Consider the following 18247-nt stretch of genomic DNA (forward strand, 5'->3'; position numbering starts at 1 on the left):
AAAAAAAAAAAAAAAAAAAAAGTAATAAAAATTAACAAATGTGTGTGTGCTTATTTGGAATATTTCGGCTCAGATGCCGCCAAGAAAAAGGTAAAACTAGCAATAGTCAATACAACGATACAAGGCATTTCTTATCATTGATGCGTCTACCAGTCTATTTTTACTTACTGCGAGCGAAAAGAGGGTGCAATTCACTGGTAAGTTGGTGCTTAAAGTGCCTGCTAAAAACTTATAATTTAGGGGCGAAATGTTCGAAATTTAAAAATTTTGGACTGGCATTGAATAGAGAAATGCTCGGAGATCTCCCACGCCCCACTTCAACACTCTCAATTCGGAGAAAGAATAGTTTTTGACGATTTTTTCCTCAAAAACCGGCGATTTGGTACACATTTTTAATTCTCAAAATGTCTGGGTAAATCCAAATTGAAATTTTCTTGAATGCAATTATGCGCCATGCGATTCCGCAAATTTCTGCATTTTTACTTTTTCGCTAGGACCTCTGGTTTAAAAGTTATAAGCATTTTTGTGTTCGGCGGTTGCTTGCTGTATGGTTCTGGTCGCCTGGTAGAAATCCAGGATTTTTGCACCAAATTGAAAGCAATTTTTCTGTGGCGTCGGCAGCGGCGGCGGCAGCGACGCTAGATATTTGCGTGGGGCGTTGCATACGCAAAGGGGCCAATTTAAAAAGCGGATGCGGGAGCGGCTCGGAAACAGGAACAGGGCACGGACCGGAAACCGGAACAGGTCGCCGACCGGAAACGGAAATACAATATCCTACTTCCGGTCTGAGCTCTAAACAGGAAGTCAGAAACCGGAACCGGAAGTGAGGCGCATTTCCGTTTCCTGTATTCCACTTCCGGTTTGGCCTCCAGGCCGGAAGTGGGATATTGCTTTTCCGCTTCCGGTCGGTGATCTGTTCCGGTTTCCGGCCCGTCCGGGTGCCCCGCTTCCGCCTCCCCAATTTGGCCCCTTTGCGTATGCAACGCAAATTTGTGGTGCCGCCGCAGTCGCCGCCGCTGCCGACGCCACAGAAAAATCACTTTCAATTTGGTGCAAAAATCCTGGATTTCTACCAGGCGACCAGAACCATGCAGCAAGCAACCGCCGAACACAAAAATGCTTATAACTTTTAAACCAGAGGTCCTAGCGAAAAAGTAAAAATGCAGAAATTTGCAGAAACGCATGGCGCATAATTGCATTCAAGAAAATTTCAATTTGGATTTACCCAAAAGTTTTGAGATGTAAAAATGTGTACCAAATCGCCGGTTTTTGAGGAAATTATGCGAAAAATCCATAATTTTTCTTAAATTAGTTTCAAAAGCTGGTGTTGGTATTTGCTCCGAGCAATTAAGCTTCAATTGGGTGCCTACATTTTTTCATAAAATCATTGCGTCAATGGAATTTTAATGTTTATTTGTTGCGTGCTTTAGTAGAATATATCTCGTGTACTACACCTTGTTCGGAATGGGTTTCGAACACAGAATGTTCCAGTAGGGCTTAGAGGTACTGAGTATACCGTTACTTTCCATTAACGGTACTTTTGTGAAAGATTTAGAGCTCTTTAGACATAAAAGCGATCTACTGTGTTTCAATGGAAAGAAGAATTTGATTTTGGTTTGTTTCATATCTTTATTTGCGTCAATATATTTGTTTGTATGTGCTTTCAAATAAATTACAACGTGGCTTATTGCTACTGTGTAAATATATATATTACATGCTTATATAGTACATATATGCAATCTCATTTGGTATTTTGTTGTAGTACATTTGCTCGGCTACATTGGCCGCTAAATACTTCTTTACGTTCACTTTAGCATTAATTTTCGGTTTTTAAATGTTTCTAGTGTGTACTTTTGTTGTTGTGAGTTGTACATGACTTCTTCCTGCACAATTTGGTTCTCCAGGAGATTAAATTTTATAAATTTTATAAATTTGAAGCATTTTAAAATCAATGATTTGCGGTCCTCCATAGAAATCGATAGTTTGGTGGTTCTAACGCCTTTGTGGCTGCGCTCTGATTCACCTCCACTAGCTAAAGCTAAGCTTCTTTGCTTTTTATCCGCTACTCGTCATTCTCCGGGCTCGTTCCTTCCGCAGCTCCCTGCACTTACACGCCCAGCTCGCGACTTGGTGTTGTTGTTGCCATTTGTCCGGTATGTGTGCCTGGTGGTGGTGGTGAGACCAAAGCGGGCATCAGCCGATTCAAGAGCGTGCGTATGGCGAACGTGACATCGTGATTGGCAAAGCAAAAGAGAAAGGAGACGACAAAGCCCTGCAGGCTCACCAATATCACGGAGAGTATTTGGTAGAAGCGTTCCAGTGGTGTGCCAGTGTCGGGGCGGTACGGGAGCAGTGAGTGTTGCAAGCCAAATAGCGGTATCTGCGAAAAGAGAGATGAAAATCAGAAAGAGAATCTAAGTTAGTTGATAAATAAGAGAAGCTGAAGCACAAAAGCCGTTTGCTGTGCCAATCTAAAGTACGAAACAGGATGAAGAGGAGAAGTAATGAAGAGTGCAATGAAATATACGAAAGGGAGCTGAAAGTTCCCTATAATATTAAAAATAGCAAATATTTAACTAATTTTCCCATTCTTCGGGAACTTTAGGTTCTGAGTTAATTCTAATAATTTCACCTAACCTCTACCTTCACTTTCACTTTTCCCTTCTCCCCACTTTTTTGCACAAGTTCTGTATGTAAATACGCTTACCAATATTATTGTAGCGCGCACTGCTTTCCTTATGGCCAGCGGTGCCGGCTGCGCCGACTGCGGATGCAACTTGCGCACAATGACGCGCAAAACATTGATGAGAAAAACTGGAAGAAAGAGATGTGGAAAACAGAAATACGATTTAGTTGTTGTATATTGTTGTTGTTGTTGTATAAAATAGATAAGGAGAATGATATGTACCGAAACTAGCCAAGAGCGATGCACAAATGGGCACAGACAGGATCCAAAGCAGCAGACTGTCGTCCATCCAGCAGCTGGAAAAGAAGAGCGTTAGTGAAGCAGACGAAACAGACGAAGCAGACGAAGCAAAGTGAAGCGGATGAGGAATGTGAGAAATGACTGCAACCATAGGAAAGTACGGAATGATTGAAGCACAATAGTATTAGAAGACAACGAAACACGAATGCAAAATTGCTTACAACTTCTAAATTATTGGCCTAAGAGACAATCCAAAATAATTGAAATTACGCACAGACAGGAAAATAAGACAGGAGACAGCAACTTTGTGTGGCCACTTGGCCTAGGCACGCGAATCTAGAAGTTTGGTTTTCTCTTTACAGGAGAAAGGGTCCCCCAAAGGTTCAGCAGAAAACAAAGGTAAGTGGAATCAATTAACGGCAATTGCTTACTGTGTATTATCGTCGGTGTGTAAAAACCTTGCCGCGCCATAAGCCATCAGCACAAGTATGGGTAACATCCAGGCGAAGAGCTTGAACCAACGCATCACAATGGTGTCCTTAACAAAGACCTGTGAAGAGCAGAAAAAAAGCAAATTATACTAATTTTCGAAATGCGAAATGAAATATTTTGTACCAAAAATTACATTAATTGTTTGGAGTGCGCTCAAAATAATAATAAAGCAAAATTCAGGTAAGATTTTCAATTAAATAATTTCAATTAAAATAATTGCAATGAATTTCAAGCCAAATATTCTAGGAAAGCATTTTGTCAAGCGCTTAGTTCAATAAAAGCCGCGACTTTTTCCGCTTTTTGAGCACAATTTAAAGTAGTTTCTGCTGTTTTCAATATTTTCTTTTATTTTTTTTTAATTTTTGCCAAAGTTTTATTGCCATAATTAGCGCATCTGCCGGGCGTGCTCATTAAAATGCACATTTACACAATTTCCATTTTTTTCCTTCGCTTCGCTCGCTAACTTTGCTTAGCAGTAAGCGCATCTGCTTTTTTTTGTATTCACCTCGCTTTGCATTTTTTATTGCGCAATTTTTGTTGGTTTGATTTTATTTGTGCTATTTTCATTCACTTGGCAACTACCGTGTTGACAGGCACTCAGTGCTAATCAAACTTTTCCACTTTCAACGTTGCATGCACAAAGGCGCGTGGCACTGATCCAGCGTGTGTGTGTGTGTGTGTTATTGTTTGTAAGCGCACTTCCTGCTTAATAAACAAGCGTAAACTTTGCCTTTTTCTGCGGAATAAATTTTTGTGCGAACAAGTGCGCGAACGGTGCATTGGTACCAACATTTATTGGCAATTTAAAATGCATGCAGGCGCTTTATGGAGAGCATGAGCGAGCGATTTCTTGCATGTTTCATTAAACACAGATGTATTGTAATGAATGGCGAAAGCTTTACCAAATGTGCCGAAATTAAAACATTTCTTAACGATAAAATCGATAATACATATGTATTATAGAAATCGATAATAATGTGTGATAATTTTTTTTAATTTCTCGATACATATTTTTAAAAAGTTAAAGATAAAACTTGAAAAATTTGTCGATAAAGATTTTGGAAAATATATCGATTACTTTTTCGATATGTGTTCAATTTTTTTTTATAAAAATCGATTGTATGTATTGCAAAAATCGATATTTTTCATCGATACAGCCTAATATGTTTGACCGAATCTTATTTTCCTAAAAATTTAAATATTTTTAAATAAAATCCATATCGTTAATGAACTATACACAATTTTGTATCGATAATTTTTGATAAACTTAAAATTAAGCTTCCCGCCGTTATCGTTTATAAACGTTATCGATATTTTTATCTTATTTCATATCGATATCGGATTTTTAAGAAAAAAAAACAATGATTGGTTCGGTTTTGCTGCAGATAATACTAAGAAAATTTAGTCTCTATTTCTATGTTCGATATATTATTTCGATTAATTATTAACAGACTAGTTTTAACCGATTAAATTTGAATTAATGGCTGTTAAGGGAACAAAGAATTTTCATTTCACAGTTAAAAATACGGATTTGGTTATCGACGAGTGCGATAGCTTTTTGTATTAATTTATCGATTAATGAATTTTAAAATTGTAACTAATACATTTTTTAATTTTTTTTTATGTAAAATCGCTTTACTACTCTTATAAAGTTGGCACCATTGGGCAGCCACTATATACATATGTATCTATATATGTAAATTTGTACATATTGTTATCGGTAAAATTCGAAAAAAAACTAATTCATAATTTTATACTAGAGTTTTATAACATGAATTTGGCAACTTGTGTCATTTTTCATTTATCGATATTTTAACATTATCTGAAACCCACAGCATTTTTTCACAAGGACCTGAAAGGTTTTTTTAATTTTGCAGGCGTTTTAATTTAAAGCTGCAAGCGATCAATTATCAGATTTTAAGTCAAAAAATTATTTAAAATTTGTCGATAAATTTATGGCTAGCGCTAACAACTTTTTATATATCTTATTATCAAATCGTAATAATTTCAACTTGTTCTGTATTATATATTATCATATATCTATGTTATCGATAACAGTTAATTTATTGATTTTTAATGAATGATGCATATTGAATTCGTAATACTTTCTAATTCTTTTGTATTACATTCATCGATATACTATGTAATTACGTATGCACGATTCATACTTAAGCCATAATAATTTTAAATTCATTTGTATTGAACTTATCGATAAATTATGTTCTCGATAATCAATGATTTCTTGATTTTAAAAACACGATGCATACTTCAACCACGATCATTTTAAATTGGCCCGTATTCAACTTATTGATAAATTATGTTATCGATAAGCAATGATTTATTTATCTTTAAAGCACGATGCCTACTGAAATCAAGAAAATTTCAAAATCTTCTGTACTACGTTTATTGAGAAATTGAGTTATTGATAGCCAATGATTTATATTTATCGATAAATTATGTTATCGATAACCAATTATTTATTGAATTTGAATGTAAGATTCATGGTGAAATCATTACAATTTCAAATTGTTCTGTATTATATTTATCGATAAATTATGTTATCGATAATCAATAATTTATTGATATTTAAAGCACGTTCCACACTAAAAATAATTTTTAAATGATTATGAGTTAAACTTGTTCTGTACTGCATTTATCGATAAATTGTGTTATTGATAATCAGTGATATATTCAGTTTCCATCTCATGCACACTTTACTGTAACATTTTCAATTTGTTTTAGTACTAGTTTTATCGATAAATTTTGTTATCGATATACTGTATTATCGATTTGAAGAGTTTTTAAGTTACAGTTATACATATCGAAAAAGGTATAAATAATAAATTTATAGGTATAAATATTAATTTCTATTTATTTGCACTTACCACCACTAACACCAAATGCAAATGCAGCCCTTCACAAAACATCCAAAAGTAATTGACCAGCATAAAATAGTGCACGACCAGGTGTAGAATTATGCACCAGGGCTACAAACAAGATTAAATTGAAATAATGTTAATTTATTATATTATAAGAGTATTAAATCGATTATATGCAAACGTGCATGCATACATATGTCTCTTTATTGTAGAGATTATTATGCAAGCAAATAAAGCGAAAACAAATATTATTTATGCCTAACCAAACATTGCTACTTACCGGATTATTGCCTATTAGATCCGGTTGTTCGACCACAAATTTATACCAGAGTATCCAGGCGATGCAAGTGAATGCCAGCGAGGCGAACAGGTGCACGTGTATGCGTATGCGTGTGCAGCGCAAGGATCTAACGGTTTATGCATAATAAATGCAAGGCAAATAAGAAGAAAAGAGTAGATTAGATAACTTAAAGTTATTAGAATTGTAAACGGCAGTGAAGTATGAATTGCCGTATGCTCTTAAAAYACACACACACATACACATAGAAAAAATACCGTTTGTGTGCTTGTAAATGCTTGAGGCATATAAATATTTAATACCTGTTGCATACTTACTTGAAGCCGAGGAATATGACGAGTGAGAGTAGTAATGCGATTAAGGAAACGATGTAGCCTTTCACGTACAGCTCGTTGACAAAACTGCGGAACTGTTGAGAGCAACGCCAGAAGAGCGCATGAAAGTGGACAAAATACAAATAAAATTTATGCTTGGCATAAAGTTGAGCAAACTTATTTTAGAAAGTGTTTGATATTTTTTTCTAAAATATTAACGATTTGGCACTTAAAATAATTGGAATTTCATAGACTGAATTTAAATTAAAGTTTTTACAACGCTACTCTTTATCGCGCTCTTTAATATGCACTCTCTTACCTGCAAGTCATCGTAATCAATGCAATTGGTGTAGTTGGACCATTCACGTCCGCTTACAGGATGATGATACCAGGTGCCGTTCTCCAGACAACTAAAATGGGGATAAAGTATAGCGATGACACAAAGTTATCGATTTTTAGAACTGTTTATGTGAAATAAATGGTGATTGATTATGATTGATTGGGAAAGAAAAAATTGAAAAAAAAATACATATGTGTGTAATATATAAAAACAAAAATTTTTAGCAGCAAAAGCTTCTTATATTGATGTTTTTGAAATCGATAAATAGGAATTTTGGACAAAAAACAGATATTTACATTAATTTTTACAAATTTAATATTTATATTAAAATTTTATTGCTTATTTTATGTAAATAAAAAATCGATACATTTTGTTATCGATAAACTTTTTAAAACAAGTCTATGTATGTATGTATGCATATTGATATTTGCCCAGCTAATACTTTATCATATTTGTCTATTGTTATATTTATATTTGAAATCGATAAACTTTATTATCAATATATTTTTTTGCAGACAAAGCAGACATTTATATTAATGTTTACCATGTTAATATGTTTATTAACATATTTAATTTTTGTTCTATACATATCGATAATTGATAAATTTTATTATCGATAAACTTTTTAAAACAAGCAGATATTTATATTAATTTTTGTTAAGTTAGAATGTGTATTATCATATTCATTATCTGTTGTACGCATATCGATAGTTGATAAATTTCGTTATCGATATATTTGTTTACAGAAAAAGTAGACATTAATATTAATTTTTGCCAGCTGAAAATTTTTATTAACATACGTATATTTTGTTTTATACATATCGCTAACCGATTACTTTTATTATCGATATATTTGTATGTAACTAAAAATGCGTATTTCGCATTACTGCTGGTTTTGTTTTAAAATGTTTCAAAATTTTTTCGAAAATTATTTTTATAACTAATGTGGGCGATGCATTTGTATCAACCAAAAGATTAACCAAATATTTGCTTGTGCAAATGCATCAACCAACGAGAGGAGCAAAGTGCCACAAAGCGCCACTACCTGCCGAGAAGCTGTGGCAATAGTCTCTGTTGATTTTCGTTTCTCAATTTTCAATTTTCGATTATTGCTTTGCACTCACGTTTTATGCGCCAGAAATTTGCGATTGAAGCCCTCCACAAAATCCGGACAATATTGACTGAGCACAGTGCCGGCGGGGGTGCGCGGCCAGCAGAGGTAGCCATCGAAGCGCAAAGGGCAAAAGCGCAGCGGCGGTGAGCCAGCAGCCGTGGGTGATGTGACCGGCGAAGAAGTTGCGGAAGAAATCGACGAAGTGCCATTTGCAGAAGCGTTGGCATTTGTTGTAGGTGTTGAAGTGACAATAATGTTGCTGATATATGGGTACGTCTCGTTTATGTTGCTCCCATTGTAGTTGCTCTGAAATGTACTGTTATTCTTGCTAGTGCGTGACGCTGCTGTTGTTGTTGTTGGCGGTGGTTTTAAGCTATGCTTGGAGATGTAGGCGAAGAGTTCATTTTGTTCCGCTTGCGCTTCGTCCACATTCGACAAGTCTATGCTGCCTTCGTTGAGCACGGCCTCTTCGAGGTAACGCGGCACGCCAATGTAGTTGGCTGCGTTAGTGTGCATGTGTGTTGGAGGTTGGAGAAAAATTTTGTTGAGAAAATGTGGGATGTGTGCTATAGAAGTTTTTTTTTTAGCAATGTACCGCAATTTAAGGAAATATGATTTTACTAATGAATGTGGTCCGACCATCTGTTTAGGCTTGCCCTTATTCTCATTATTCATCATTTGTAAAATAGTAAGTTTTACATTTTTGCTTACAGAACGCATCCAATATATACCGAGTGTGAATAGACCACTGACTAAAAAAAATAACATAAATGCGCCGTCAAGCAGGCAACGTTTGAAGATTAGCCGGTCAATCTTATAAAAAAAAGGCGAAAGTATGGACGAATTGATACAGGTTTTGGTATAAACTCATAATAAATCAGCGTTTTCAAAGTCCTTTTTGTACTAATCCAGAAAATCAGCTAAAAAATAGTCGTACATGTGCCAAAATGTAGGCAATGTTTTAAAAATTTAGAGAAAATAGGCGAAGGTATCGACCTATCTTTCTACATAATGTGGTTTGAAATAAACCGAGAAACATAAAATAAGTATATCAAAAAATAGACATATTTAATCCTACACACGTCGTCCTGATGATTTAATATGTATTTTTGCATATTTTATAAATAAAAATTAATTTTGACTTAAGCGGTTATTAAGACAAATTTGGCAAATTATTTAAAATTTACTTACCGTCATCGTCCGTATCATTGACTGCCGAGCCGGTCTCATTTTGATAGCGTACTATGCAATTGAGATAAAGATGTGAAAGGAATTCGCGCAAATATTGGTCATCGGCCTGAAATGGTTCGAAGAGAAAGGCCATTGTGTGGGCGTAGACGCCCTGACAACAGACAATGGGTATTTCGCCACACAAACTCACAGGAGCAAAACCGCTTTACTGCTGGAATGAAAAAGAGGGAGAGAGTGCGAATTAAAGAAAGCAGACCAATAAAGATAAAAAGTATTAAAATTTTATTGACAAAGCGAAAATAATGAATTTTATAGCGCGCTTATAGGCGCATTACGTTTAAATCAATTATTTGTGCTGCATATGTGTGTGTAAATGAATATGTAAGCAGGTCGTTTGCTTAAAAAGGCACGGCTGTGTTTGTCCTAGCACATCTCGCGCGCCTTGCCACCCTACGATCGGCTTCAATTGTTTTTCACTGAAGTGTAAAAGCGCTTTAAATGAACTGTCAGCAGCTGTTGTTACTTCTATCGCGCTTTACGCTTTGTAGTGGCAGCAAATTTCATGTGCAAAGTCAAAATTGATTGGAAACGAAAGAAAATGTGTATGTGTGTGTGTAACGACGCCGGAAAGATTTGTATGGCAGTTGTCGGCAGGGCAGGCTGCTAAAACCGGATGTTCTTAGTACATATGTGTGTAAGCGACCACATGCCGTTAGCACATATCGCTTTCAACGCTTGACCGGAAATGTGTTTTACTGCCAATTTGAGCCTTCATGTGGAGGAAATTGTTTCATGGCTTATTTTTCGCTTAATGAGAATGACGACACGGCATAAACTCTACACCTATGTAACGAACTGCGTTTGATTGAAGCGAAAAATTATTTCAAAATTTATAATAAGCGGTTTTGGCATACTTTATCGGTGACTTGATTCACGTTTGATTTCAGTTTGGTAAAATTAGTTCCAGTAAAGCCTTTCTGCAGGCGTTAAAACTATTTCTAATGACGCGGAAATGTTTATTTAATCACCTCTGAGAAACCATATTATGGTTGATAAGAATTATACAAACGAAGCATAGCTTTCAGCGTAGTGTAAAGTAAATGTAAGTTTTACAGCTTTATGAAAATTGCAAAAAAATTTCTGTGAAGAATTGAAAGTTCATAATATTTCAAAAGAGTAGAAATGTGATAATGTATTTTTTTTTTTTATTGAAGTAGAAAATTTAAGGAAGTATCAATAAATATTTCGGGTATAGATTTGGTTGGATTTTTTTTTTAATGTCAGGTTTAATAAAGAGGTCGGGTCAATACACTTAAAATTGCATATTACTGGCTTAACAATTCAGTATATATTAGCATCGCTTAAATTTGTTCAAAAAATGTTGCCAAATACGAATTGTGATCCTAAAAGTATGACACAGGTTACAATATTAAAAAAATAATTGCCTGGAGTTCATAAATACAAGCAACTGTAAGTCATTTGAATGAAAGTTAATCTACAAAATCTAACTACAACACCTCTCTGTGTGAATTATATACAAACATGCGAATTTCAGTCAGTCAGCAGCCAAAAAGTATGCTACAGTAGTAAAATATTTTCAATACTAAGCACTGCAGGCAATATTTTAAATTAATTTAAGCTGCTAAGCGCAATGCGCAGAACAAATACACAGCAAATTAAAAATAAACAAAAATTAATAAGTTGATATTGTTGAGAAATAATTTTTAGAAATTGTATATTTTCACATGTACAAAAATTATTGCATGTGATAGATTGCTGCATATGACACGCAGACGTTCTACAATAGCAAATAAAATAGTAAAAAAAATTGGTATGAATACCAAAAATAGTATACCGCATATAACTATTTCATGTAAGCGCCTGAAAGCATGCAATTTTTTTGTAATTAAATGAAACACAAAATGCAAATCGTTTGAATACTTATTTGTGCCATGAAAATATTATTACTCATTTTTAAATTATTTTGATAACATTAAAAAAATTGCGGAAGCCTATAAATATGCTTTACAGAAGCGAGTTGCAAACCTATCACAAATATTTATACAGTGTAGGTTAATTTATGGTAAGCAGTTAGCAAATAAAGTCTTGGTAAGTTAAACGAATTGCCTCAATTGTACTGTGCGCCGAAAAGTATGCTAATTTTTAGACAATTTATGCATCAATTATACTATAAATAGAGCTGGAGACACAGACAATTTTATTTCTTTGTCTAAAAAAGAATCAGTGTATATAAGTATTACTGCAGAGTAAAATAATACCATTATTGGTAGAACACCTGCCTAAAGTATGCTGCATACTACACTCGCCACCATAGAATGAGATATTCGTGTCTACTAAATGAATTTGTGAAGAAAGTTTTAACAAGCGTAGTGCAAAAATCAATTATATCACGAAATAAAAAAAAAACCCAAGAAGTATGCTACAAAAAATAATACACTGAAAATCGTTACTTTGTAGTGATGAAGTGGCGCATAAATACCGATACTGTGTATTCTATGACGATATTACCTTGATGGCGAAAGCGCCGATCAGTATGTTACATAGCAAAGCATGCTTGTACATTTACGTCAGCAGTAAGTGCAGCGTCAAGCTTTAATGAAGCACTCAAGTAAAAAAAAGTCCCACAAAAGCAGGAAAAAATTAAAACAAAGCAGGAAAAATCAAATATCACATACACGTGGCTAATTAATGTGATAGTAAAAACTGTGAATATAAGAAGCAACCGAGCAGTGGCAAAGAAGTGGCAAATAAATGAGCAACACAATTTCATTTACAATAATTGGATTGCATTTAATTGTATTATTGCTGGAAGGCAAACAAGTGGCGCACATCTAAGGCTGAGGCAGGCAAATAACAGCTAACGCCATTTTTTGTTGTAATTTAAGGAAAATATTATTACATATTAAAAGGAATATAATAAAATAGCAAGGCTAATGAAGTAAGAATAATAAAGTCAATAGCTAACTTGCTAAGACCAGAAATTATATAGACATATAAGCAATTATACTCAAACAAAATGAAAATCCGAAGCTATAATAGCCATCGCAAATAAAAAGGTTTTGACAAGAGTTTAAAAATATAGCATAGGTAGAACGCAAAGCAAAAATTCGAAACTTAAATAAAATAATGATAAAAAAATCTTAAAATTGTATATAAAAAAACAAAAAAATTAAATCTGACAGTATACCCAGTATGCGCTTTTCTGCTTTTAAGTCACCATAACCATTCAACGCCAGCTTCTTCTTCTATCTGAGTTGACACCACCGTAAGAGACAGCGCTTTTATTGTTGGCAGTTAGGTTACTCTAGAAGTCAACGCATAAGCTATACATTGTTGCTCACACACACACATACGCGCATTGTTTGCGGACACCCAGCACGAGCACTTAGCCGGTGCACCCGGGCRTATACGTTATATGTCTACCGTTACACAATTGATTGTAATAAACTTAACAAGCGAAAGCAGCAGCGAAACAGCAACAACTACAACGAGCAGCGGAAAAATGCTGGTCAGAATGTTAACATTAAAAACAAAAGATAGCAAAAACGCCGCAGCTAAGCTTTAGCAGGGCAAGTAGGCTTGTACAGGAATGAAGCTAGCTCATGCGTCATGGCACCCACTGTCTGCCTTTAGGCACAAAGCTATGAATGTATGTACATAGTATGTGTGCTTGCTAATGGGTGGCAGTTTGTGGTGGTGCAGTTGCTGAAAAAAAGCATAATTAAATTTAATGTCACAAGTGGGTGCTACCGTGAGGAAGAAGTACCAGCGGCAGTTAGATAGTAGACCAGATTGCGGACCATTTTTATTGTCTTCGAAATGAAAGCGGCGCTGCTGCGCTTTTCTATGTTCTTTCTCTTTTTTCACATATGAATGCGTTATGTGTGTATAAGTAGCCGCATTCTAATCTTTTTTATAAAAAAAAAATCTCAAAATATAGCGAATTTCTGCACCAACTTTTCCGACTTTAATTGAAATGAAGCTTAAAACTCACCATTCCAACACTATATGGTATGACACAATGTGATTGGTAGCACTGGAGATATACGGCTGCAGCGACATCTAATGACAAAATACGAAAAGACTTTTTCGACTAACCAATATATCGGTTAATGATCGAAGGAATAAGATTATTGATAAATATTTTTAAAGCTACTACTTTTTTTTTTACAAATTTTTGCGATTGTTTTTAGAGGAAGCCGCCATTTTGTCAAACACTGAAAATATATCGATCATTGGTTTTATTTATCAATAATAATATAGCTTTTTCTTTATGGACTTGAAATGAATTTAAACAGAGAAATCTTTTTAACCCCCCTCAGTTGGCTTCCTTAATTAATGGAATCCTTTTTATTTCAAAACGAATCACCGATTATTAAATGTCATCGAAGTAAATTTTTAGGCGTTCTCACATGGCGCCAGAATTAAAACACTGTATCTAAAAATAGAACACATTTCGAACCATCAATAAAGCGGATATTTTTGGCTAGCTTGTGGAAGCTTTTTTAGTGACCGTGACTACTTTGAATATTTTTAGACAAAAGTCATGAACTTTCGCCTCTTATTTATATAATTTTTAGATATAAGTAAGCAGTAGTATACATATGTGGTGAAATATGTCGATATGACAATTTAGGTGCCATACAATTTAATTAGTCAAGTTTTGGTAATTTTATATAGCGAGAATTTAAGTCAGCTGATACAAAAGTATAATTTTAAGCGTGGAGTAGATTTGAAACTCTATTCTTTTACATAAATATAAAAAATTGCTTTATATTTGTGAACGTATCATATCATCGAAATATACATATATTATTAAGTATTAGCAATAATAGCATACAATCAGGCTCTGAACTTTACGCAAAGCTATAATGAACCCTAAAGGTTGTCATACAAAAATGTTTAACTGCTCTAAATTTTAAATGACTGTTTATGGCGTTTAACCTTATTTTACACGAAAAAATTGCCAACTTTCTTGGCGGTAGGCGCGCGTGACTTTTTGCTTGTCATGCGAAGTTATCGTAAATCCCTTCCTAACACAGTAAGCCATGCTACAGTATGATTTACTTATTTTCATACACAATTAATTATGTTTATAAATGTGTTTTAACATGTTTCACGATTCCGACAAAATTTTTGTAATATTATTGCCTACCTTTCGGCGCACAATTTAACCCCAACACTGCACAGAAATTCATGATCTCATATGCTTTGAGCGCATTATTTATATGCACACTTTAGACAATAAACACTGCTTGCTTGTATACAAAATTACCGGAAGTTTGCACATTTTTAGGCGCTTACGCTAAACCGTTTGTTTTTATGTTTCAATTGAAACGAATTTTAAACAAATTTTCGCCAATTTACGTGGTGGTAAACCAGTATTTCTGCTTGCGATCATAATTGTCTGCCACAACTCGTTTCATGGTTGACTTTTTGCCACCATACAAATTTACGTAGCATAATTTTGTGCGCTGCGGCCGAAATCTAAATTTATACAGTCATGTATACAGTTTACAAAACAACGCTTCCAGTGAAATTGTGGCTGTGGTAAATGTAGTTTTGTGTTTGTCGGTGATATTTAAAAGTGGATTACATAAATTTCACAGGCATTATTATAAATTGTAGGTTTTAATGGTGGATTATGTAGTATATTTTATGGCGTCCCACAGAGTTGTAGCCACGCTGGCAACATGCAATTATTGAAATATTTCTTTTCATATTATTTAATAAAATCTATTTTCTATGAAGTTTTTATTTGCCGTTTTTCAATTGAGACATGGAATTTTTAATTTCACACACTCGAATTTCAATCATAATTGCTAAAATCGGATTTATTTGCATGCATGAAAGAAAACACTATTTATGTGTGTATGATTAGTGGAATTTATATTGAAATCTCTTGTCACAAATCTCTGTTCACAACTCATACAATTTTATAATTGGCGCGTTTTGATGGCAGAAATAAATTTTGTTTAAAATATTTACTCGCTTATTACGAATTTAAATATAAACATAAATGATCGCGCCGAAAAATAAACAAGCAAAATTAATGAATATAATATTAGCGAAAAGTATAAAATTAAAAAAAAAAAAAAATTAAATTAAAGTATAGAGTTTGTAGACTTTTTACAATTTTTAGTTTTTTGTTTAGAACATTGAAAATAATCTACAAAGCAGGGATTATTCAAATCACGTGAATATTAAGACATATTTTTGTAGTGTAGAGTTTGTAGACCTCTTAAAAACGGTGATTCTCTTAATTAAAATACTTAAAATATTATACAGAGCAATAAGTGTGCAACATTCGTGTAAGGTAAATTATATTAAGAGCGTGTCGAGTTTGTAGACTTTAAATTTTTTTTAGTTTTTTTGTTTAAAGCACGTAAATAATCTACAGAGCAGGGATTAATCAAATCACGTGAATATTACGACATATTTTTGTAGTGCAGAGTTTGTAGACCTTTTTAAAATCAGTGTTTTTCCTAATTAAAGCTCTTTAAATATTATACAAAGCACTGAATTTGCAAAATTCGTGTATAGTAAGCAATATTAAGATAGTGTAGAGTTTGTAGACTTTTGAAATTTTGTAGCTTAGTTGATCAAAGCACTGTACAAAGTTCACATAAATAAATGTAACTAAATGAAATAATACACAAAAAAATTAAGTGCAATAGCATGCAGTGGTAATTTCAAATGTAGAAAATGTGTAAAGTCACAAAATATTGAAAAATTAGTAAGTATCTAAAATTTCATTTGGAAATCCTTTACTTAAAACTCTAAAAATAAAAAAATATATTTAACTGCATTTTCTAGCAAAACCAATGGCCACAAACTAAATCCTTTATCGGCCATTCGTTATCACACGGGAATCAAGCATACCCTCAGGCAACCCAAATGTCAAACCGAAAGGAATTATTCTAGTTTGATTTAGGGCTCAAGTTGACATTAATTTTAAATACCGCATGCACAAGGGTCAATTGTGGTCAGTGCTTTTATCTTCAAGAGTTTTGTGAGTAAATAATTTGCAAATACTTGTGTTTGCATAACTGTAGGCGCATAAATAACTACAAAATTTGTAAGCGACAAAAAAGCAGTGCTTGGTACCTGAATGGATTGTTTTCCTGTATATATTTTTTAACAGCACTCATGTTCGTTGAAGTCTGCGCGCTAATACAATTTGCATATTTATTAAGTGCCTAAAATATGGCTACAACACGCCCACATGCACCAGCGAGCAAATGCAGAACTCAAGAAAGGAGGGAGGAGCGACCTCGTGTGCTCAAGTAGTGTTGACTGCCGACTACAAAATTTTGCAACAGAAGGATTATATAAAAAATTAAAAAAAAGTTAAAAAACATGCATACATTTAGGCCCAAAAATAAATGCATGAAATTTGTGAGGAATAAAGAGGGCGGACTGCGAGATTAGTACACAGTTGAGACGGCAGCACTGGTGCTAGTCACTGTAAATGTCTTCCTATAATGGCGACATTATTGGATATCCGTTTTAATTTCCGTTGCAAGTGTGACTTTTAGTAGCTTTTAATGAGTGAATAACTGCGCGCAACTTTTTCTCTGTATTTATTTGGAAAATACGGTCTTTCCTTCATGTACCATAGCCAACTTTTCAGCGCCTACGCACGAATTCGAAGCATGATTAATGACTTTGGACACAGAACACAAGATATTGAGAGAATTAATTTATTTTTATGCAAAATTGGACGCGGGTGTTGAAACTGGTTACTATAGCAATCTTTGGTCTTGTTCCTACAACATTGCATACATTTGGGTACAAATTTGTTTAGTAAATAATTGATGATGTAAAGTGAAAAATACGTATGACTATGCTAATCGGAGACCACGCTTGAGTACAAAGGAAAAAGCAGATAAAATAATGGTCGCCTAAAGGTATGCTTTAATGATATGAGCGTTTACGCTTTTAACGTATAGTCTGTGACATTGTACGCAGTTGAACGAAATAATTGAAGCGCGAAGTGAAAATTGAAATTGTTTGCGACCTCAAACAGCGAAACGTGGTACTTATACTGGCTGATAAAATGTAAGTTGTTGTGTAGAAATGTCGGAAGCGGCGAAATGAATGTGTGAAGCGCTGAAAAGAAATTGAAGCAATTACTTAAGGGCAAACTGTACTTGTTGCAGGAGTTTTTCCTAAAATGAGTTTCTAAAATTGAATGAAATGAGCACAAAGTAGATTTAATAATAAGCAGACGGACGAACTACGTATTACATACGAAGCTTTGGAGACTTTCTAAGCAAGCTTGATGCCTCGACAGGTTTAAATGTGAAGTAAATGTTGAGAATAAGCTTTTAGTGGTTGTCGACTTAAAGAGTAAAGAAAAGAAAGGTACTTTAAGGGCTTTTTTGATAAACAAGTGACAAATCCTGAATCTACAGGCGGAACGGACACTACATACAATTCTAAAAGCTTCTATTTGCAGGGCCGAAATCTGAAAAAATTACAGAAAATTTTGAAAATCATAGCACTAACCACTTTTTTTTTTAATTAAAAACTATTATAGTCCCGAAATCCAAAATTTGAATCCAGAAAAATTCGGGACTGAAGTTTTCGGATGTGAAATTAATCTTAACAAACAAAAAAATATTCCGACGTGAAGAAATAGTTGAAAATCACAGTCACTTCCGGAATCC

At 34.1% G+C, this 18247-nt stretch overlaps 1 protein-coding gene across 1 annotated transcript in view; it reads right to left on the bottom strand.

The window, feature by feature from the left end:
* Nucleotides 1–1698: 1698 nt before the first annotated feature.
* Nucleotides 1699–18247, bottom strand: part of LOC108976255 (calcitonin gene-related peptide type 1 receptor) — a gene marked incomplete in the record, with an annotated part of 342301 nt that continues 325752 nt past the window's right edge. The window contains 10 exon segments of the mRNA XM_018945214.1: nt 1699–2380; nt 2708–2814; nt 2909–2982; nt 3358–3476; nt 6304–6405; nt 6578–6704; nt 6913–7004; nt 7229–7319; nt 8374–8863; nt 9555–9765. Coding sequence (XP_018800759.1) covers nt 2108–2380; nt 2708–2814; nt 2909–2982; nt 3358–3476; nt 6304–6405; nt 6578–6704; nt 6913–7004; nt 7229–7319; nt 8374–8863; nt 9555–9687 — 1608 coding nt within the window.

This window comes from Bactrocera latifrons, unplaced genomic scaffold (assembly GCF_001853355.1).
Source record: "Bactrocera latifrons isolate USDA-ARS-PBARC rearing strain unplaced genomic scaffold, ASM185335v1 scaffold_74, whole genome shotgun sequence".
Taxonomy (NCBI): Eukaryota; Metazoa; Arthropoda; class Insecta; order Diptera; family Tephritidae; genus Bactrocera; species Bactrocera latifrons.